The following is a 24,933-nucleotide window of genomic DNA, read 5'->3' as shown; positions in this document are numbered from 1 at the left end:
TTTTTATGGATCATTACTATATGTAGTAGCATGTCTATTTTTGTATTTTAAACAAGACAACAAATTATTCATTCCTATTCTCATGAAAATAAATGTTGTTCTCCTTTCTACCAATCATTGGACTATATTTTTTTAAGGAATATTATATGATTTTTGGCAAATGACAAAAATAATATTATGTTCTTTCTTTGCACCAAAAATGAAGTTGATTACTATGTTACTAACTATATTGTTTCTTCTATGGCGAGGTTATGCCTTCAAAACATATGGTGCAAGTGCTATTACATGGATGTGGCAATACTTTAATAAGAAGACTATCTTCTATGTGTCTTTGAATCAAATGGACAAAATATGAATGTAGCTCTTAAAGAATCAATATGGCCTTGAAGATTTATGGAAGAGTTCCATTTGGATACATATGAAAGTACCATATTACTTGAAGTTACTTTACTCATTCTAGAGAATATCATTTCTAAAGATCAAAATAAACATTGAAGATCATGGGCACCTCACTCAAGTGAAAGCATTCTATAATAAAGGCACCTTGAAGATCATGGGCACCTCACTCAAGTGAGAAAGCATTCTATAATAAAGGCACCTTGAAGATCATGGGCACCTCACTCAAGTGAAAGCATTCTATAATAAAGGCGCCTTGAAGATCATGGGCACCTCACTCAAGTGAAAGCATTCTATAATAAAGGCGCCTTGAAGATCATGGGCACCTCACTCAAGTGAAAGTATTATATAATAAAGGCACCTTGAAGATCATGGGCACCTCACTCAAGTGAAATCATTCTATAATAAAGACACTTTGAAGATCATGAGAACATACTATATATTATAATTTTAGCCATCACTTTGAAATCCTCTATGCAGTGATTGGCTTTGAGGTGATGCCATTAAGGGGGAGTGTACATGACACCACCTAGTGGCTAAATCCTAGATTTAAGACCTAATAGGCATAAGACCTTTAGGCATTATATGCTCCAAATTCAAATAATGCTTGGCCTTAGGTGATGCCATTGAGGGGGAGTGTGCATGTCAATGACACCACCTAGTGGCTAAATCCTTTATTTTTTAAGTCCTACGGGCACAGTATCGTAAGACCTACGGGCAGATTTTTTTTAAGTCCTATGAGCATATTGTAAATTCTTCTCCTTGTAAAACTTCCACTTGTAAAAGCATTGTATTAAGACCTACGGGCACTATGTAATGAACCTGGGGAGAGGCTAATTTGAGGGGACCGCGGCTCCAATATAATTTTTTAAGACCTCACAGCGTCATTTTTAAAACACTGGGATTATAAATTATGACAAGATGACTTCATGTAGTCCGGAATGCATGATCTTCATGTTGGCATATATTTGTGTCCCTGTTTATCACTGTCAAAGAAGACCTACATTATTGGGGTGCTTCATTTTTTTCTTCTATGGAAATTGACATGTGATCCCCTATTAACATTAAGGGGGAGTGTTAGAACATAATGTTATTAGGGATCACATCCTTATAACATTTATATATATATAATGTTCTAATATAAGGTTATAAAACCTTATATATTATATGCTTTATAAGCATATCCCATTTGAAATAATTATAATCTAATAACTATTAGATTATTAATTATTTATGAGTGGTGGTTATTGAAAAGGTGTGACTAGTGAAGTCACCCTTCCTCCTATATTTAAGGAGGTTCTCTCACATTTGAGAGGTGTGTGAATTTGGACCTTTATGGTGAGTTGTATCACTATGCATATGAGGTATTCTTTGGCCATGTGGAAGTATTGGAGGAGTGTCCCCAGGTTCATGTATATTTTATTATAGACTATATTTGTAAGTGTTTTAATTAAATGATGCTTTATGGGGTTTTTTACCCGAAAGGGTTTTCCCCACGTATATCTTGTGTAATGTGTACATTTTGCATGTATGTTTCATATTTCATTTACTTTATAATCTTGTTTATAATGATTAGTATCCTTAGATCCTAATTTCTAACAATTAGGGACTTCCTTATCTCAAGAGAGGATAGGATACTCAGCTGGTTATTCTATTCTACGTTGGTCGTATGGAGTTTGCAGCAATGCGATTTCAGACACGTCAACACATTGGTGGCCAAGGGCCAATTTATTTGGGTTCATTTGGAGATATTCTTGGCATATATGTGCATCGATTCCTATTGGGAAGGATAGGCGATTTTCCTAGAAGATCAATTGAAGGAGAAATTGGAAGATTGCAGGTTGTAGCAGGTCTGAAACATATCGAGTTCTATCCTCCATTCCCAGGATTTTGCTGTTATCATTTGTTTAAGCATCAGAATCTTCATTTGAGGACAGCGCTTTCATTTAGGACACGAGGCGATTTATTAGCAAGCATTTTCGAGGTGAAATTAGGGAGTATTCAGTCATATTTCAGGTCTAGAACAAGTTGACCAGACCTGCCATATCCCTCGATTTTGCTTATATATTCAATTTTGTGCATCGAATAACTCCTAGATTGGAGCACCCTGTTGGAAGGAGATCATTGAAGATGCTAAGTGCTTAAAAGGAGACATATGTGATGGTATTTATTTATTAAGAGTCTGCAGATCAGAACAGGGGCAATTTTGTAGAAGGGTTTGATTTGGCAAGGTGAAGGCTCAAAGTGGAAGGATATTGCTTTCTTCTTCATCAATGCACTAAGGCGATTTATCTAGGTTTTCCTATGACATTGTATTCATTGAGTTTTTTGGTCATGTGTATGAATTAGTGGCAGCCATAGTTCTCAGAAAATTCTTATCATAAATTGTAAGAGCCAAGAGTCTTGGCCATTTCTCCAGTATTTGTAATTAGTCTTGCATTAAATAAATGATTTAGTTGTGAAACTCTATATGTGTTATTATAAGTTTGTTCTAATCTAAGGATGCCTGTCATATGTTTGACGAAATGACAATTAGTTGTATGTGATAAATTGTATGGGTCCTTTGTTGTTTTCATTAGCCAATTTGTTCTGCAGCGCATTGCATTGTATCTATATGAACAAACAAGCAAACATACACTCTTTCAGCAGCAAACAACCATAGGAGCAATCTGAAGTTTTGTTTCAGTCATGTCAAATGTTTGACGAAATTGTTCAAGGGCTGCATAACACAGAGTTATTCAGCAGTCCAGAAACCGCATAACACGCAGGTTATACAGACTGAGACTTAGAACCATAGGCTGCCAGCTAAGTGTTTGATGATATTCCTTGCATTCTTTTTCCTATATAAGCAGGGGAAATTTCAGGATCCTAAGGCAAAAATTGAAGAGGAAGAATCAAAATTTGAAAAGAAAGAAGAGGGAGATATTTCAGGAGGTACCCTTGGCACACATTTTTCTCTCATGTGTCACCCTATCAAAGTTCCTAGGGTTCTACAAGGTTGGAAATTATAATGTCGATTGATAGTGGGGCAACCTATAACTTTATAGATGAGGAAGTAGTAGTCAAAAGGGGTTTGAGAAATACCAACTTTTGAAGGATTCAATATCATAGAAACAGATGGATTCACCATTCCTTGAACTAAGAGGTTACATCAACTTGATATGACACTAGGTAGACACAAGGAATGTGATGAAATCTATGTTGTGGAGTTGAAGGACTAATTTCCAAGAAAGTCCAAGAGGTGTTTCAAAGTAAAAGAAAAAGAAAAAGTGGAAGATGTGTTCCCTCATGTGTCTAGTTCTTAAGCTTTTGGGGACAAATATCTTCCCAAGTGAAAAGCTGTAAATGGATGGATCATGAAATATGTTGATTCAATCAAATTGATGCAACTTGGTAGTTTTTTACATAACAAAAAAATATTTTTAGGAATAAATAGGAAAACCAAAAGAAATTTTGTTTTTCAAAAAATTGTGATTTTATGAGGAAAATTTGGGTTAGGGTTAGGATTTTTAGAAAAACCCATGCAAACAGAAAAAACGCAAAAAATTAATAAGCTAGATTCACGATTAAGCTTTCCGAATATTAAACATAGAGGGACCTCATAAAAATGCCAAAAAGGATTCCTCAAACAATGAATTATGATTTATTGCAATTTTTTACTACATTTTGTTTCTTTGGTCTCTACTTTGTATAACTGATTTCGGTGACTTATGACACTTTCACTCACTCAAAACACAACTGGGTAAAAATGAAAAAATCCAAAGTAGTTCAAGAATAAAATGAAGCATATGCAAAAGGTTCTAGGGCGATTTGGACACCTTGGGGCCATAAGTAGGAAAAGACATTTTATACTTGACGGGTCCATCTCAGGAAAAAATCATCAAGAAGATCCAGCTTGATTTAAACCCATCTTGCACAAACAAAACCATATATTCAGATTTGTACCTGTCTGAAAACATCCAACTAGCAGACTTGAAAGGATCAAAGAAAGGTCAAACACTCGGAATTTTGTCTTTTTTGATGCCTTTTGTCAATTGGGATCTTTGTTTAGTCTAATGATTTTGTCTATAATGACACCCCGTGGGGGTCATGTAAATCACTTAGTGCAATATTCTGGAGTTGTAACATGTGTGCAAGGTTGATTACAGCAGCAGAGTGAGTTTTTGAAACAAGTTGCAAAGCAAGGAAACTGTATAGGAGCATTCTCCTAGTATTGTCAAGTGCTGTGATGTTCTTGGGAACCTAAAGGTGGAATATTTGGCTTATCAATCTTGCATCGAGATAGTAAAATACAAGCCCACTGACTAGTTTTTCCCACGTTGGATTTCTTAATATAATCTCTCTTTTTTGTTCTCTTTCTCTTAAATGTTATATTTTTTACTTAAATTTTAATTCATGTATGCAACTATCCACTAAAATTTCAGAACATTAGAATCACAATTCAAGGCAATTTAGTGTTTTCTTGAGGAAAGTACTTAAGGACAGCAAGCATAATTGGCTAGAACAACTTCACTCAAAGCTCTTCTGTATGTTTCCCTAGGTAACATGCCCAGTTGTTGTAAAGTGTAACACATCATAGTGGATAATAATGAGAATAATCCCATTTTCAAATGTGTTATGTTTGTAATCCTATCTTGTTCATGTGAATGGTAAATATTGTGTTGTATGTATTCATTTGTGCAACATTAAGATTGGTTAGAATAGTTTATTGTTGGAATAACTATATTACGTCAATAATACTAAGAATAAAGTGAAAAGTAACAGATAGCTTCAAATGTGTTTTCTGCTGACAAAGAAACAAGTAAAAAAACCTGATAAATCCAAGAGTTGAATTCCTGATGTATCTCATCCAGCAATGGTCCACGAAATAGTGTTAGAGGAACCTGTAAAATGAAATACGTTTATAGAAATAGTTAACTCCACTACATGCATAATCATTAAGATCTATCTTAAGTAAGTATGAGTAAAAGAAATATTTCCTCCCCCACATGCAGTTGCTTTATTGTCTCTAAGACATAATTGACATAAGGATATGAAATTACAGGTTCTGAAAAAGCTGAATGAGCTGAACCATTTGGCCTAAAGATGTATGCTCCAGATGGCTTCAGACACAGTTCCATGTGAAGCATCAAAAGAAACAAAACAAAAGGCATGAAAATTGTCCACAATAGCTTTAGTGAACACATAAATAGAAAAGCAATAAATGCATGCTACATAAAATACTGAGAAGATCCAGGGAATAGTAAACAGAAAGAGATTTCCTTTAATGAGTTAATATGTGACACATACTTGGTTATCTGTACTACTCCCAGTATCTGACTCGTACCAGAGATAAGATTGTTGTATAGGCATGTCTATCTGAGAAGCCAGTAAATGCATAAGGATGAAATCAAATAAAGGCCTTCTGTTAAATAACTAATTTAGAAGACATATTTATTCAAAGATTCATTTCTAGATTAGTGCACATGAATCAAAATAGCAAATATGTAGATCACCACCAATGGATATGACATATACAGGACATATGTCTACAATATTCTCAGTATTGACTATGTAATACATATAAACTATTCTCAAGGGTCTCGTACTCAAGGAAAATGCCAGTATGCTAATTAGATGCATGTTTAGAATTCTATAAGTTAGTCTTAAATTACAAATCCCTAATAGGAATTTGTAAATTGATCTACTTGTTCAGTCAACCAGAAATTAACTTGAATTGCAGGAATATTATATTCCCAGTCACCCAAACTGTCAGTTTGCATCTTCTTTTCTTTGTCAACCACCAATATCTAGGGTTTTGAAAATATATTCTACAAGTGCTCTGATCTGTAAAATGAATTTGGATCACTGTAAATCAGAATATCAGAGTATGTACAGTGGGTATTCTTATACCCATGCAAAACTTTCACATTGTGCCGAGTTTCAAGCTAAAATATGTTGTGATCCCAATGGCAAGGATGTTCATACCGTTTTTTTTTTCCTCATGTCTTTACAATATCATAGAACCATTTTTGGAAGCCATTCATCATAGCACCTCTTTACTAGAAGAGAGATGTTTTTGTCATGAAAAATAGTTAAGAAATGAGGTCAAGGGTGCAGTATGTGAAGGAAATCAAGTTCAGCCTCCAATTTTCAAATTCCCATGGACAAGTGTGCATCTATATAAGGAGGAACAACTTTGACTTTGTTGATGCATGTTTTGTGATACTTGCCAACACAAAATAAAATACGAATGACGTGTAAGACATGATGGTTGTTGTTTACGAGTGGGCCTGCCACTAAAAGGAAATCTGTTACGAAAAGAGTAAATCAATGATGCAAATTTAATCTGAAAACGGCTAGTTTATGAGTTCAAATGAACTTATTTTTGTGCAACTGTCTCGGGGTATGGAAGAAAACATAGTATAGGTCGACATGCTCATCTATGGCAATTAAAACTTGACAATAGGCAGGCATGATTAACAAATCAGGTTTTAAGAAAAAACCAAGCCGACATTAAAACAGTGCTGAGATGTATATAAATAGATCAATCCATTATGTAACTGATGCATGCATGTGGCAGAGAAAGGATAGTGTATCATGGTACCGAATGGTTGCTAGTAAGTGCGAATCATGCTATATCATTCAATGTAGTATTAAAAAGAATAATAAGTCATTACATGCAGAGAGCCTGTCAATGACATGGACAGTTATTGTTGCACAAAGATCATGCTCCACAATATAATGTAGAGGTGAAAGTGGTTACTGCTGTAGAAGATTGAAGTGGAGCAGAGAAGAGAGTGTGAACCAGAGGTCTGTAAATGACAAAACAGAATTACAAAGGTTCATTTCGATATTATCTATTTATATTTTCAGACAAAGGTATGTATGATTGTGTTAAGGTCATAGCCTTCTAATATATATTGGGTTGGTGCTCTATTTGTGATATACATAGTTGTTGTTTCATGTTGCACTCAAATACTCTGGATGAAGCACACCTTTAAGGATATCAAGATAGAGTTTGATGGTCGAATTCCCATTGTTTGTGATAACACAAGTGCCATGAACATATCAAATAATCTAGGTTGTAGCCTTCTAATATATATTGGGTTGGTGCTCTATTTGTGATATACATAGTTGTTGTTTCATGTTGCACTCAAATACTTTGGATGAAGCAGACCTTGAAGGATATCAAGATAGAGTTTGATGGTCCAATTCCCATTCTTTGTGATAACACAAGTGCCATAAACATATCAAAGAATCTAGTGATGCATTCCAAAACTAAGCACATATCCATTAAGTATCATTTTTGAGGGAGAAAGTTGCAAACCAAGAGGTCAAGTTAGAATATGTTGCTAATAAGGATCAATTTGCAAACATATTCACCAAACCTCTTCCCAAGGAAACATTTGAGCTTCTTAGACAAAAGTTGGGAGTGATTTCTCCTTCTTCCATATGACTGTCCAAGTAGGGCAGGCATCCAAGCAGAGCGTGCAAAGTTTCACCTTCATACCTTGGAAGCCAAAGTTTCATACCACCCTTTATCATTGATGTCAAAGGGGAAGAGTTTGATCAATGAGAGAGTTTGATTATGGTTAGTCTAATGGATATTTGAAAGGCGAAGAGTTTGAAGCATTTGCACAGGTCCAATAGGAGGAGGTCTCAAGGGGAGTACAATGCCATGCCAAAATTGTTGTCACGCAGAGTGTTGTAAGTCCAAGTTATCTTTGAGGGTTGTCATCAATGACAAAGGGGGAGATTGTTGGGCAAAGGTGTTGTCAAGTGTTGCCATTGATGTCAACGAATGTGGTACAATTAGTTTAGCAGGATGATCAATTTTGGCCTTGGTTTACACTTTTCTAAGCTCTCTGGCCTAATTAGATTTGCATAAATGGCTCAGTCCAAACCTCTGTAAAAGCCTATGGTTTGTTTGAGGATTATGAATTGTACTGTTCTAATTTGTTGTTGACTTGTGATGCCCGTTGTCGGTTGCTTAAGCAATAACTTAATCCTTTCTCGATGTTACAGATATTGTCCCCTTCATCTAGCAGTTTACCAACTTATTAGATCAAAATGATGTCAATATTTTCTAAGTCGCGGAGTTAGTTTATTGTTTGGGTTGTCTCAATGGTCACGATGCAGTTTTAGAGATCTGACAGTGATCGCATGAGCGCAAGGTCTTTGTGGGACCCTCTACTTTCTCTTGCTTGACTACACAATGTTGATACGTCGGCTCTATGTAAGGAGATCAGGTGGCTCCCATGTGCCCACAAGATGTTTACATGATCTCATCTGTTAGGCTACGAGATTGTGGAAAAGCAACATGTGGAAGTTGTTAGAATTCATGTCAGTGTTTTTGCTAAAGTATATGCATTCGCTAAGGCTTCATTCAAGTTTTTGCTAATTGTCGAGATCATAGATGGACCGCTCGCCAAGTTTTTGGGCCTGGTGAGTAGATTTGACTTCTACTCGCCCAAAAACTCGCCGAGTTTTTAACAAAAACTCGCCCGTCTATTTCCTCTTAGCCGAAAACAGCAAAAACAGAATTCATTTTTTGTATTTTGGTTGGGTTTTGGGCTGAGATGGGGGAAGTTGACTTGTATTGACTTGCAAGGTGATTTGGAGTGATCTTTGAGTGATTCCAAGTGGATTTGAAGGGGACTTGAAGGGGATTTGAAGGGAAAATCAGATTCCCAGGTTTGTTTTTTTGTTTTTTTACCATGCTTTTTTAAAACAATTGTTTACTTTTTGTTGCATTTAGATGGATTAGAAATGATTCCTAGGTAGTCTAAATCCTTTCTAAGTTATTTGCACAAGATTTAACACTAGATTTGACAAGTTTTGTTGAATTTTCACAATTTTTTTGACGAATCTAGTTTTCAAAAAAAAATTCAAACCCTACTTTTTTTTTAAAAAAACTTTGAATGATTTCTAAATTTATTTAAACTAATGTAAATAGTTTGCTAAATTGTTTAACTAAAATGTTAAATTTTTTTTCACTTTGTATGTGTAGATTAAGTAAGCATTAATCATGGCAAGGGAGCAATGGCCACTAGATCCATGCCCATCTGGATATATAGGCACCCGTCCTAGAGGTGCTAGAGATGGGGCATGGAGGTATGCCTATGAGGGACCCGACCATGGGTCAATTATATGCATAAAGTGTGAGAAAATACTTCATGGAACCATCAACCGCCTCAAATACCACCTTGTAGGAATAGACAGGCATGATGCTAGAGCATGCCCTGGGACCAATGAAGAAATAAAAGACAAATGAATGCCATACTTGCAGCTGGGGAAGAGAAGAAATTGCAAAGGGAGAGGGAAAAGCTAGCCATGAGATCAGCCATAGCTGAATCTCAGGGTGTTTCTGTTGACATTGAAGAGGAACAAGAAGCACTTGAGGGCATAGTGGGCTCTCGGTGTGGCCCACGTATCCGCAAACCCACCACCACCTCGCCCATTGCTTCTGCTTCCTCCAGTAGAGTACCTGGCAATGTTCCACTTCCATGATCACGATCAGGGTCCATAGGTGATTATTTTGTGCCCAGGAACACGCCTAGAGCACAACCATCATTAGAGGCCAATGGATGGAATAAGGAGGTACATGAGAAAACCGACATTGCAGTAGCTGATTTTTGGTACTTCAACAACGTTGCATTCAATGTGGCGGACAATCCTTATTGGCTGAATTTGGTGAATGCTATGACAGTTTCAGGAAAGGGGTACAAGGCCCCTTCTCGCAAGGATTTGAGTGGGAGGTTAGTAAATTACTACATAGTCCACTTGATTTCATTTTTAATTATTTTTTAGATTTCTTGTTTATTAAATCAAAATTGTGTACTAAGACCTTAATTTCACTTTGCACTTACAAGTTGCTCACAAATGCAGTTGGTAGGGCAAGAGAAGTGATGGAGGATCAAAAATTGAATGGGCAAATTATGGCTGGACCATTCTTTCTGATGGGTGGACAGATGGCAAGAACCACACCATCATCAATTTTTTGGTTGCTTGCAAGGAGAATGTAGTGTTCTTGAAATCTATTGATGCCTCCAACAAGGTGAAAAATGCAGAAACATTGGCTGGAATGTTGGAGCATGTCGTCATGGAGGTGGGGGTAGAGAATGTGGTGCAAATCATCACAGATAATGCAGTAGCATATGTGTCAGCAGGTAGAATCCTTTAACATTATCGCCTTTAGGCATTAGCAATATTTTCATTTGTTGTGGCTTTGTTTTACTTGGTTGCATATTTCTTAAGAATAAATTCTTCTTTTGCAGGAAGAATCCTCCAAGAGAGGCACCCCACTCTTTTTTGTACACCTTGTGCAACACATGTCCTTGACCTTCTTTTGGAGGACATAGGAAAACTTGAGTGGGTGGCTCCAGTTGTGGAAGATGCAAGGAGGATCACCAAATATATTTACAATCACCCTTGGGTCCTAAATTTGATGAGACAGCACACCCAAGAGAAAGATTTGGTGAGAGCAAGTGTCACAAGGTTTGCAACGATTTTCTTGACGTGGCAAAGCCTTCTTGCTGCATTGACTTCTTTGAAACAAATGTTTGTGAGTGGAGAATGGCTTAACTCACCTTATTCAAAGAAGCCTGAAGGAGAGGTTGTCGCATGCATAGTCTTCGACAACCAATTTGCACAAAGGGCTGCAGAGATTGTGAAGGTTGTTACTTGAAAACTTTAATTTTTAAATTTTAGTTATTCTTGATTCAAGTCTCTCATTACTAATTTGTAACTTCATTATTTAATCTTTTTGTAATTTGTATTTTTCAATTGTAGGTGTCAGAGCCCTTGGTTCGAGTTCTTCGCTTGGTGGATGGGGATAAAACCCCAATGGGATATCTTTATGATGCCATGGATAAGGCCAAGGAATCTATCAAAAATGACTACAAGGGGGATAGACTCAAATTTGATCCCATTTGGGAAATTTTTGATAGGAGGTGGAACAATCAGCTCCACCAACCCATTCATGCAGCAGGGTACTTCCTCAACCCTCATTTTAGGTTCGGGGGTTCTAACTCAGATCCGAATGGAGAAGTCATGGAGGGCCTCAGTACATGCATTGAGAGGATGGTACCCGATGTTGAGGAGAGAGACCTCATTGTGAGTTGTTATCGGAAAAAATGTATAGTTTAGTAATGTTAATTATTGATAGTCAGTTAGCCGACGGGTAGGTAGTTGGAGTCGCGACGGTTGTGTCCCACCCCTTCGGCTGTCATATATTGTACCACCTCCGGGTGTTGGAGGACATGTAATGTTGACGACAGATTATAATATGAACATCTTTTGACATTAATGGCAAGCTTATTCTGGTACTTCCTTTGTATTTGCATTGTGCCTTGCTGTTCGAGTTCTGTATTCAACCTGTTTACCCAGTAAGGTAAACATTTGGCGTCGTTGGCGAAATTATTTCGGGAGGGACGGGAATATACTACATGGCACAGGGATAATGGGACAACCATTGCCCGAGGGGACGAGCAGTAACCCTGACGAGGATCACCAAGAACTGTTCGAAGGAGAACGAGCACTCACAAAAGATGTTCATATTATAATCTGTCGTCAACATTACATGTCCTCCAACACCCGGAGGTGGTACAATATATGACAGCCGAAGGGGTGCGACCGCACGATTGGAGGTGCTAGTGCTGTTGTTGACCATACAGGGAGGTTGTATGGCCGGGATGCCATCGGGGAAATTACAGTGCTAAAAAAAAAAAAATGACGACGACGGATTGAAAAATGATTTGCTGGAGTTTGAAGCCAGGACACTGAAAATATTGGAGTGTCGAAGAAGGGTTTTGACATCATAAAATATCACAGAAATGGTGTGCGCCATGGACTTTTGTGGGGTTTTGAAGGTTGTAAATTGGTGTTGGCGGCGGGGGCGCTGCCCCTCGACCCCGCCCCAGGACCCCGCAAGGGGCGCTGCCCCTCGACCCCGCGGGGGCGCTGCCCCTCGACCTCGGTGGGGGCGCTGCCCCAGACCTCGCGAGGGGCGCTGCCCCTTGACCCCGTTGGGGGCGTTGCCCCCAGACCCCCAATTTATTTTTGAGCTTTAGAATACCATGGGAAGTGTTGTGGTTGTCCGTATTGTGAGAAAGAAGCCTGCAGCTAAGCATTGGCGGGGAAGCCATAAGCCGTAGAGGGAGACGGATTTGGAGGTTGGGAACAAACAGAGTTTGAGGGAAGGCATTGCAAGTCCGCGCAGTTGTATGACACCAGGGAGTTATTCAGTTCAGTTTTTAGCCTTTGGGGAGTGTGATGGAGGATTTGAGGTGTCTCCTAGCATTTGTGCCAGCGGATTGTGGCCACCTCCAGGCATGACTGGCACGCTTTGAGGAACTCGGAGTATGTCTCGGCTGGACGTTAGGTTGCCTTGGTGGATGCACAGAGGGCTCGGGAGGAGCTGACCACCAGGTTGGAAGCAATAGTCGCGTGAGACTTAGTTCAGCGTACCCAGGAGTTGGATGCCGGGAGAGCAGCACGGGTGGCTATCGAGGACAAATTGGCTAGGGAGATAGTATCATTTGAGTAGCAGTTGGTGGAAGCTGAGACTGGAAAACGTGTTTTGCAGACAAGTTTGGGTTAGGCACAGGAGGACTGTGATGGCAAAGGAAGCAATATTGGTGAAATCCGCACTTGAGCATCGGATGGTAGCAGAAAAGGGTTTTCAGGCGAGGACGCAGCAAGTGTATAAGATCCGGGCCCGACTGGCGTCAGTAGTTTCTAGGGACAGATTGAGCAGGTTTACAGGGATGCCTACTATGCACTGCGGCAGACGCAGCATGAGTCCGCGGTCCGCGAGGCTGCTCGTGTAGAGATAGAGAGAGATCTCGCCAGACAGCAGGCTTCGTGGGCAGCCGAGAGGACGCAGTTGTTAGCACAGCTTGAGACAGCCCGTGCAAAGAAGGTTGCGGTTGACATCCGCCTGTCGGAGGAGCAGAGTGCGCAGAGCCTTGTGCAGCAGGAGTTGGATGCTGTTACTGCAGAGCGGGGTTTGTTGCAGACTCAGTTGGTCGGTATGACAGAGTCCGCGGATACCAAGGAGAAGGAGTTGCTGGAAGCTGCGCATATGGTGAAGACGGCTTTAGAGAAGGTGTTGGTGGCGGAGCGGGATGTGGCAGCACGCACTCAGCAGGTTTATGACCTCCGCGCCCGCCTGGCGGCCCAGACACCAGCATCCCAGCCTTCGACTTCAGGGACGCTTCCTCAGCGCCCTCCTTGACTTTGTTTTGGGTGTATATATGCATTGTCTCCATTTTGTTGTTAGTCGTCAGAGATGACTTCTTTTTTGGGGGGGATGATGTTATCGGAAAAAATGTATAGTTTAGTAATTTTAATTATTGATAGTTAGTTAGCCGATGGGTAGGTAGTTGGAGTCGCGACGGTTGTGTCGCACCCCTTCGGCTGTCATATATTGTACCACCTCCGGGTGTTGGAGGACATGTAATGTTGATGACAGATTATAATATGAACATCTTTTGACATTAATGGCAAGCTTATTCTAGTACTTCCTTTGTATTTGCATTGTGCCTTGCTGTTCGAGTTCTGTATTCTTCCTGTTTACCCAGTAAGGTAAACATGAGTGAGCTCCAAAATTATGAGGGAGGAAGGGGTAAGCTATTCTCTTCAGAGCTAGCTAGGAGAGGAAGAACCACTCAAACCCCAGGTATAACATTTGCCATTTGGATTTTGGGATCTAAAATGATTGATAAATTATGTTTTCTCTTTTCTCTTTGCTTTCTAACTTTTCCACTTTATTTATTTTGCAGATGCTTGGTGGCAAAATTGGGGTGGAAACACCCCACATCTCAAAAAATTTGCCCTCAGAGTCTTATGTCAGCCTTGCAGTTCATCCAATTGTGAGTGCAATTGGAGCTTGTTTGAAGCAATCCACACGAAGAAGAGGTGCAAGTTAGCACAGAAACGACTCAATGACCTTGTCTACGTGCAATATAATCTTCGATTGCGCATAAGGAAGGTAGAGGAACTAGAAGGTGGTCCAATTGACTTGGATGATATAGATCCTTACAGTGATTGGACATCACAAGAGAAGCTTCCATTGTTATCCGACACTGACATCACTAATCTGGAGAGGCAGGCTATGGAGGAGGGGGGTGGATTTGGTTTCACGCTGAATGACATTGAGGAGGAAGAGGATGAGGATGAGGATGAGGATTCATTGCCAGTGCCAGAAGCAGGTGGAGACATAGCTTCATCCAGGATGGAGGATGAGTCAGCCATGCCGAGTGAGGAGGCATAGTCATGCCCACAGCAGACTTATACGACTAGACCCTCTAGTCCTACCTCTCCCCAAATTTTTGCTAGATTTGGGAAGAGGAAGTTGTAATTGTAATTTGTAATGATGTATTTACTTTTGTTTTTTCAAAAACTATTTACTATTTTGCTTCCAGGCTTCCAGCTATTAGCATTCCTCATGAGGATGCGATTTTGTAGACACTTTGCATTTAAATATATCTAGAATCAGCTTGTTTCTTTTGTGTTATCATTTATTGACTCATTGGATCAAAGAAACGGGACTCGGACTCGGCTCGGACTCGGCAAGGCCAACTCGGACTCGGACTCGGGACTCGGCATCAGACTCGGCTCCAGACTCGGCTGGACTCGGGATAGTGAAAAACTCAAGAAATTTAGAGATTTTTAAATATTTAAAACTTGTTTCAGACACCCTTTATTGAATACACCTTAAAGACACAATAACATCATCAAACTCGGCTCATTTGATTACATACACAAGTATACATCAATCACATAAGCATAAACGCAAATTGTAGCTGAAGAAAATAACAAACATAGATATATAAATATTGTCAAATGTATACAATATTACAAAACTCATGGAATAAAAAATCCATGTCATCATATGATCATCATCAAATGTTTCATACAAATACCAAAGGTAAATATAACTACAAGTCTATGGCTCAGAGGAGCTTGCACCCTCCGGCCCCAGCCCCCTGCGAAGGCGTCTAAGGTAGGTCCTAGATGATTCGACTGCCATAGCCGCTCCCCGTGACACCATGCCATGCTCACCAACATCAGGAACATCCGTGTCACTATTTGCCTCTGAATCTCCTGTCTGTGCTCGTGCTCTCCGCTCCTCCTCTGCCATGGCTACAATCTCAACCTCTATATCTACCTGGTCGATCCAATCAATGTCAGACTCGGAGGTTAAATTTTCTCTACTTCTATCGACGCAGTTTCCCCCATATTTTTCGACAGGGGTTTGGGGGCAGCGCCCCCAAGGTGGGGTCAAGGGGCAGTGCCCCTTGCGTGCTCCCTGTCGCGATACAGGGCGAGGTCGAGGGGCAACGCCCCGCAAGGCCAAAAAAACTTATTACAAGTCTGAATTAGGCTTTCTTTGAGAGTCTTCCTTAGGGCCTGGTTTTGCTCTTGTTGCTAATTGGGTCTTGCTTGGTGAGTGAGTATCATTCTTGAAGGTCCAAGCTAGGTCAAGTTGGTGAGTGATAAAGTCTGGAATGTCATCCTGATCTTCAAATGCCCTAAAATTTGGCTAAGTCTGGAATGTCCTGATCCTGAAATTTGACTAAGTCTGGAAAACTGAAGAATCCTCCAAAAACTAGATTTTGCAATATAACTCCTGGAGGCCCAAAACCACTCTCAAACATCCTGACAGTATATATGGAATATAACTTAAAGTATAAGAAAGAAGAAAGATATAAGGAAATGTCACTTATACTTAAATGTTATATTCCATAAAATAATCCTGACGGAGAGACCAAAATGTCAAATTTCGCCCTTCCAAAAAAACTTATTACTTTTTAAAATGTTTTTTTTTTGGTCATTTTATTAACTCAGCCAGTAGCCGAGTCTAGGGCTCAGGACTCGCCAAGTCTGGCGATTTTGAGCCAAAATCGCCAACTCGGCGAGTCTGGCGAGTTTACTCTCCAGACTCGGGCGAGTCCGAGTCCGAGCCCCTGGGACTCGTTTGGCCTGACTCAGACTCGGACTCGCCGAGTTTGGGCGATTTCGGGCGAGTCTCGTTTCTCTAAATTGGATGCACCTTCTCATTAAATTTTGCAAAAAAAAATGCATTTTTTATTAAATTTAAGCGTGTTTTTAAGTTGCCAAGTTTTTCGCCAAGTTTTGCCGAGTTTTTCCCGAGTTATTTTCCCAGGGGCTTGGCGAGTCGAGCCGAGTCGCGAGTAGTCCAACTATGGTCGAGATAGTCACATGTTGGTGACGTGGATGTAGAGCCTAAGGAGTCAAAGGTTTTGCTAGATCTATTTCCTTCCCCAACACCTTTTGCTAGCTCCTACATAATCATGAAGAACATAGAGATGACGTGTATGATGGGTCAGAACATTAAATGATCCCGCATGTCCAGAAGGAAGTGGTGGGACCTACTTTTTGATGTAGGAATGCAAAATGTTGACACATGGTGTCATCACGCACTGCAGATGGAAAAGAAAGGTGATGTGGCTGAAGTTTATCCATTTGCTAGAACTAAGCCCTTCAACAAAATGCTCAAATGGCTTCAACGAGAACACAAAATCGAAAGCGCAGATGATGTGTAGGACATGATAGATTGTCGTTTAAGAGTGTGCATATCACTGAAAGGAAATTTATCATGGAAAGAGTAAATAACAGATGAGGATTTAATCTTGAGCAAACAACTAGTTTATGAATTCAAATGAACTTATTTTTGGTGTGACTATATCAGGGAATGGAAGAAAACATAGCATAGGCTAACATGCTCATCTATGGAAGTTAAAACTTGATAATAGGTGGACATGATTAACAAATCAAGTTTGAAGAAAAACCTTAACCGACATTAAAATGGAGCTGAGATTTATATAAATAGATCGATCCATTATGTAACTGATGCATGCATGTGACATAGAAAGAACACTGTGTGCTTCGTGGTACAAAAATGTTTCCAATAAGAAGGAATCACGTTATATCATTCAATACAGTAGTAAAAAGAAAAATAAGTTGTTACATGCAAAGAGTCTGAGTCTACTTGTAATGTCCCCTTTTCCATTCTAGTTTGTTTTGGGGACTGTTGGCCAATCTCGAGACCCATTGGTCAGTCAGAGGCAGAATTAGGGTTTCCTATTTTCTAAGAGGATGCTTTAGCAGTTCTGGTGGCTTGCATCTTGGAGTTTTACAGTTTTGATTCTGGATTCCTTTTGGGTTTTCAGAAAGATTCGCAATGATGGTTAGCAATCAGTGGAGTTTGGTAAAGTTATAGTTTTAGTAAGTGGGGACGAGGACAACTTATTTTTCTGGGTTTTTCTGGGTTTTCGGAGAGCCTCACGTTGGTGTGACATGCAAACAAATCTGAAGACTTTTCTAGACTTACTATTTTTAGTAAGTTGCGACGGCTACTCAGAATGTGGTTAAAATGCATTTGGACACACTATTTTTAGCAGTATGCTATTTTTATTAAGTACTATTTTTGGCAGATTTTGGTGGTCCAGTTCAAAGGCTATTTCTAGCAGTGCAGTTTTCAGTATTTTTGGGCCTTCAACTCACTTTGGCAGTTGTTCAATACATGGAAAAGGTATTTTTAATGTTTTCCAATGCCACCCCTTGGCCTAGGCGTATGACTTATGTATTTTTGGTTATGACTTAAGGGGACTTCTTGAGGTGATAAAGTATTATTTTATATCATAAGGTTTGGGCGATTTATTGTTGAGGGAAAATATTTTATAAAGTGAAATATTAATAAGGCAAGATGGACGCCTTATGGAGAAACAAGTTAATTTTATAATATATTTCACTTCTCTACCTTGGGCGCCACATTATTATTTTATTGTCATTTTTATAAAGTATATTTGCTTCTATGTGAAGGTCGGCTTGGAAAGGAAGGGAAATGAAATGTAATTTCAAAATAATGTGAAGTGAATGTGTATTTGAATTTGGCGTCCATTTGGAGGGAATGTGAATTTGAATTTAGAGACACAGAGTCTATAAATAAGAGTGTTGGGCTCTTGTTTTTGGTATCCATTGCTAATATAACAAACTGCTGTCGAAATTATTCCAAACTCTTGCTTCGAGGGATGCATACCTCCTAGTGCCTTTAGTTTTGTGCTTGAGAGATAGCGCCTAGCTGAACCTTGTGACTGTTTCTCATCTAGAGGAGCAGATTGAGCTCAACGAAGATGATATTTGTGGTTTTCTGAATTTTGGAGTGTGTTTTTTCAGTTTTGGAGTTTGCTGGTTGCATAGAGTTGAAAGTGAAATTCGTTCATAAGCCTTTGGGAGTCCAGTCGCCGCTTCTGGGTATTTTTCCTATGTCTTCCTTTGTGTTAGGAAATTCATTTTGCTAAGTTGTGTGGGTTTTGGAGTGGATTTTCTAGAGAAAATTTCCCTACTTCCCAGGTCGTACCATGCTGGAGAGTGCATTGGAAAGCATGCAATGATGATTTGATCCAAGTTGTAGCGATTTGTTGGTTTGGGAGTGAACGCCTTGTCTCCCGGGCCCCTTTGCATTTGATTTCACGTCATCTGAGCTGCAAGAACGAAGTTATGAGCATTTAGGTGAATTCTAGTCTTGTTGGTCTGTATTTTCAGATTGTTGGATAGTTATTATTTGTTAGAGGATTGATTCCTAACATTTTGGTGTGTTCAGATATCATTATTCCTATTGTAATTTGCAAGCTAATGCTCTCATTGTAATGCCGAATTCGATAGTACTGGTCAGCCTTTATTCTGTTGCATTTTACATTTTGTATTCCCACTGAAAGACATGGAAGAGGATGGCCTACCCGCCTATTTGTTACTTCCAGTAGTTTTCATAGTCCTTCCGCTGAATAAGTGGTTGAGTGACCTATTATCATGATTTCAATAACTGTCCTCCCGCTGAAAAGTAGTAGAGTGATCTTATTTTCAGAATTGTAATGACTGTCTTTCCGCTGAAAAGTGGTTGAGTGATTCTTCTTAAAGTTGTTTCGCCCGCTGGACAGGCATAAGGGGTTGGCTTCCCACCCAACATTGTATTTTCAATTGGTTATTGGAGCTAACGATCCGCTACTCACCGTATACTCTCACTTTCCCACATTGGGCTCTTGGTGATTGAAAAGTGGAAGGGTTGTCTTTCAGCAGTATTGTGTTTATCTTTCCTAACATTAACGGGTGCATTGTGGTGTATGAAAAAAATTTTAAAAAGGGGAAAAAGTAAGGGGGGGCATTTCACTGTTAGTGACAAGGAGAGTTATTGTTGCACAAAGATCATGCTCCACAATATAATGCAGAGGTGAAAGCAGTAACTGTTGTAGAAGATTGAAGCAGAGCAAAGAAGAGCATGTGAACCAAAGGTTTGTAAATGACAAAGCAAAATTACAAAGGTTCATTCTAATATCATTTGTTTATGTTTTCAAATAGAGGTATGTTCGGTTGTGTTAAGGTTGTAGCATTTTCATATATACTAGGTTGGTGCCCTATTTGTTGCTATAAGGGAATTGGTGCTCTCCTTGGCTCGGTGCCCTAAATTGATATAATGGTAAGGGGACTATTATCCTCTTTGGGTTGGTGCCCTAAACTGATTGTAAAAATTAGATTTATATGTGACACTGGATTTAGATGGTAGATCCAAGTAGCTTACATTAAATATACCCCTTAATTTTTTTTATTTTTTAACACAACAAGATTCACCCGTTAAGGTTAGGATAATCAAACTTGTGCAGAAAGGAAATTCCGAAAGTAACCCTTTCACTTTTTGATCACCGAGAGCCCAATATGGGAGGGTGAGAGCATACGGTGCCAAGGGGATCGTTAGCTCAATAAACTGCTGGAAATGAAATCTCAAATACAATACTGGGCGGCAAGCCAGCCCCTTCCGCTTATCCAGCGGGTGTAAGAACTTCTACAGCAGTATGGCAGTGCAACCAACCAATTAGAAGATTACCAAACTGAAAGAACAACAATCACTCGACCAATTATTCAGTGGGAGGACTGAAAATGAAATTACAATCAGCTCAACCGCTTGTTCAATGGGAGGACAACGTTACAACAAATAAGAAGGCAGCAAGCCAGCCTCTTCCACTTATGCAATAGGACTAAGAGCAACAATCCAAGTAGATAGTTGTTAGTACAACTAATCAGCTTTACAATGCAAACATGGATTATCAGAATTACTAGAAATCACTGTCCAAAGCTAGGCGGTGAAGCTAGCCTCTTCCACTTATGCAGTGGGACTAGAGAAATCAATAGAAATTGTTGTTAGTACTATTAACCAGCATTACAAATGATTCATAATTGTTATTCAAATGCTAATAACCAAACCAACAGCTGCAACTTATTACCAAGACCCTTCTCACCACACCAATGAACTCACACACCTGAAAAACCAACTTCACTCTCAAAAAATAGAATCTGATATGAATGAACAGCAGGCTGGAAATGTAGACCAGCAACATAAAACACCCACAAAACACTTCTCTCTTGCTCCAAACATACCCAAATTAACTCTAAACACAACACTCCCAAAGACCCAAGACATTCAAAGATTAATGCAGAACTGAGAAAGAGACACTAACAATTCAGGAAACAGCATAACACACAACTCTAACACCTCCCAGCAAAGGGCATCTACAGCAGAAAAGTTTGACTTGCAACCAAAAATCCAATGCTCCAAGATAGTCATTGAAAACTTACAAGATGAATCGCCCAAGGCATAGGATTTGATGCATAAGAGAGAAAATAATGCCATATTTGTTTATCTAGTTTTTGGAAAAAGCTAATTTAGATTTGGGGCTTGGAAATCAATAATCATAACTTACACAACTTTCAACTTAATAAAACTATAACTTTTGCCTTACATGATGATGTGAGTATGAGGCATAATGCACTGCACCTCATGTCAATTAATCACAAAACTTACTCCTGTCCTATGGTTTTGTATAAGAGCAAGCAATCCAGTTGCAGTAGAAAATGTCAATCTCAAATTGCCTTGGCCAACCTCTACAGTCTCATTCTTGGTTACTTTTGGTTTTTGTATGGTTGAAATAGTGGCTTCTCCCCCTGCATGTAAATATAGAGGTAAGAGAGCATGAATATTACTTTGCTAACTTGCTGATAACTCCATGGTAGATTATAATCTTGTGAATGTCATGTACAAAGAAGATTTAACATTACTATGCAATGTGCTTATAGTTTACAATGCAACTTTATCAGAACCATTTTGTTTGAAAATAAAGCAATCTGGATTTTGAAGAAAACAGATTGGTAAGTAAATGCTGACCTTTCCCTTTGGAAGTTGAGATAACATAGGTGCTGAATCCAAGAGGAGGAACAGATACAGTGAATACAAGCCAAAACATTGGCGTTTGGTTTGATTGTACACCTAAATATGCCATCAAATAGTAGCTCCTTAAGTTACTTGAAGTTTTGCTTATTTGTACAAGTTGTGATTGTATTGTGTTCCCATCAGTATCTGTGACTATAAGTGAATCACTATTTACCTGGTAAGAATTAGTATTGAACATAATCAGTTAATAGAATGTAAAGATATTAAATGTAACACCAGTGGCCAACATCATAAGGACATTTATACCAAAACATAGTCAGTTAATAGAATGTAAAGATATAAAATGTAACACTACCGGCCAACATCATAAGGACATTTACACCAAAACTTATCTTAGAAAGATATTTTTCTTAATATTTCACTTTTGCATTAAGATTCGTCACTGGAGTTCCTACAGAAGGATACAAGTGCTTTTGAAATATCATAAAGATTGGATGTATGCATACGATGCTGGAAATTATTTCCTCTTGATTTGATACTAACATATGAGGTAATCGCGTTTTTGAGATCAAGAACCTAAGAAACACAAATTTCTTGCACAAAATATTCTACTCATCTGTCAACAAAGCTTACCCATAAAATTTTGAACATTTATTAATTCCAACAAATAAAATGAAAAAGTGTTCATGATGTTGCTAAATATGTGCAGTGCCTCTAAGGAGAGTGTGCCTAAGGAAACTCCAAGTGATAAATAGCGTAAGGATTTAGCAAACTAGAGATTTGGATGCAAAAATAATATTACAAATGATCACCATTTCTCATCTGTCCCTAACCATATGAATGTCATTGGAATAAGTGCCCGCATCTAATAGGGGATATCTTGTGCAGTGCTAAGTTGTTGTTGCCCAGTTGTATCATGCATCTAAGTGAGGGCATACAGTACAACTTGAGTGGGCCTCATGGTGATGGCATGTGCACTTCATAGAGTCGATTACAGGTTTGAAACTAGAGAGGATAGGATTCTATACCTTGAACAAAAATATAACATAAACGGAATTAAAAATATAACATAAATGGAAAAAGAATTCCGTTGTGGAATGCTTGCATAAGGGGTTTCATACACCAAATTCATATCACTTCGCAGTGAGGTAGAAAACTACCTTCACCTTTACCTTTGTATTTCTTTCTCAAAATCCTAACCAATTTCTCCTCCATAAAAGTACAACAGTTATTGATTCTACTTTCTACAGTCTTCTACGCCAAAAAATGATCATGTATTAAACAGAAAGTCAATAACTTCATATTACAGATGATGAAAGATTGTCTTCCAGCATAGGCTAGAGAGGGAATTCTTGTCAGAACTTTTCCTTTACCTTTTAGCTGTCTAACTTGACAAGGATGGTTTTATCATCAATAATATGTGATGATGAGAGGAAGCTATAGAAATCAAAAGATATTTATAAGATGTTTAACAGAAAAATTCCATCCATTTTTACCCTTATGTTCTGTAAATAAGTCCCCTTAGGAATATCACCCTAGAAAGGATATCTACCAAGTTGAAGTGGGGATCAATTAAGGGAAAAATATAGAAGCAGAAAGAAGGTTGTAGACAAGCAGGGGCTCTTTATCACATCCTTGAGAACTCTAGTTATTGCGAAAAATATGTTCATTATCTTACAACAGCTACAAGTATTAAAAAATGGTTGTTACAATGTTGAATGTAAGCTTGTGAAGATGTTTGATATAGATCTACAATTAATTTTAAGGGAAAATGATGTTGACTGTTCCCCATGATATTCTTATGAACAGACAGCTTTGGTATCAATAGAAATGTTTTCTATATACTAGGAATTATGATCATATGGTTTAATTTCAGATGCCGATGGTCACAAAGGAGTATACAAATGTTGTAGTATTTAATGTTAAACCAGATAGTTGTATTGCAGAGGTATAACAGTGCAAGAATATAGAAAAAACAACTAATAGGACACAATTAAAGTTCATAACACTCTTTATTTGTGTGTGCAAACTATATGAAACATGAACAGCAAGGAAACCAGGGGAACGCTCACACAAATGAACCCCTTGGCCAATTCCAAGTCCATGCTATAAATAGAAATTCCAGCCCAAAAGCTATGTTATTTGGACCATATGCCAACTAGTAAACTAGAAACAACCATCACTAACCAAAAACTAGTGGTATTCCCATGAAAATTACACATATAATAAGACAAAATGCTTTAATCTGTCACATGTTGACTTAATGTTAAGTGCAATTTTCTCAAGAAACTCTAACATAAACATAAATGACATCTACATCTACCCCTTTTAAACTAGTTGGTTTCCCTTCTGAACTAAATATGTCACTAGAGGATTGACGAAGGTGTAGAATCCTTTGGAGGAAATAGTTTTGGTGTAGTGCCAATCTGTAGGGGTTGGGGGAAGATGAGGTAGATGAGTTGAAGATAATGAAGAACTGGGTGAATATGCAACCAAGCTATTCAACTGCTTGAGCTCCATCTCTAGGCTCACCACTAAAACTTGTTTTTTCTTCAAATTCTCTTCACTAGGAACCTGCTACATCAATCCACAATGCCACTTCTATAATGTATTTCTGCCTCTGTTGTCTATCCTCCACATTCTATCCCTAAATCCCCTTTATCTTCTTCCGATTCTTGCTAAAACCATTAGTACTTGACAGTCTATAGTTTGAAAATGCAAACTTGATGTGGACTTGGAAGCCCAAAATTTTTACTTGGACTTAGGACTCAGCACAAACTCAGAAAAAAGCCCAACAAAACAAAGCACAAAGAAAAACAAAATCACACAAAAAAAATAATGCATTGACAAAACATAAAAGTGTAATTTGATTGTCAATTTGTCATAATTCAAACATTGCATGTCATATAACCCTCAAACACTAAATTTGAAATTTCATAGATTCAATGTCAAACAATACATTGTATTGCAACAAAATTATAGATAGTAATTACATAACACTATAATGGTTTACATGTTGTTTAAAAACAGCCAAATACATTCTACATCTTGTTGGTTGAAAATTTTCCACACTCGGTAGGATGTGCAAAATTGTGGTTTCAACCACAGCGTGAGTATAAACTCTCCTAATTTAGGGAAGGCTCCCCCTTTTCTAACACTTAACTAAAACTAATTTAATCTAATATGGGTAGGACAACAACTTTTCCTCTTTTTTCAGAAAAGATTATGTTCTTTTCTCTTCACAGAAAAGAAACAACAATTTTGAAGGAATAATTACAGCAACTTAAAATAAAACCAAGAGAGGAAAT

At 38.5% G+C, this 24,933-nt stretch overlaps 1 protein-coding gene across 6 annotated transcripts in view; it reads right to left on the bottom strand.

Annotated features, from left to right (window-relative positions):
* The window catches only part of LOC131075948 (alpha-mannosidase), a 318,620-nt gene that overhangs the window by 153,401 nt on the left and 140,286 nt on the right, over nt 1–24,933 (bottom strand). For 5 of the 6 annotated variants that reach the window (XM_058012930.2, XM_058012932.2, XM_058012929.2 and 2 more), the window contains 5 exons: nt 21,620–21,839; nt 21,260–21,399; nt 5,686–5,754; nt 5,439–5,498; nt 5,208–5,279 (listed from right to left, as the gene is read on the bottom strand). In XM_058012930.2, coding sequence (XP_057868913.2) covers nt 5,208–5,279; nt 5,439–5,498; nt 5,686–5,754; nt 21,260–21,399; nt 21,620–21,839 — 561 coding nt within the window. The remainder of the gene's footprint in view (nt 1–5,207; nt 5,280–5,438; nt 5,499–5,685; nt 5,755–21,259; nt 21,400–21,619; nt 21,840–24,933) is intronic. The other variant, XM_058012933.2, reaches the window with a different exon arrangement.

Source organism: Cryptomeria japonica, chromosome 9, assembly GCF_030272615.1.
Source record: "Cryptomeria japonica chromosome 9, Sugi_1.0, whole genome shotgun sequence".
NCBI lineage: Eukaryota > Viridiplantae > Streptophyta > Pinopsida > Cupressales > Cupressaceae > Cryptomeria > Cryptomeria japonica.
The sequence above is the reverse complement of the archived record's forward strand: the minus strand, read 5'-3'. Positions and strand labels throughout refer to the sequence as shown.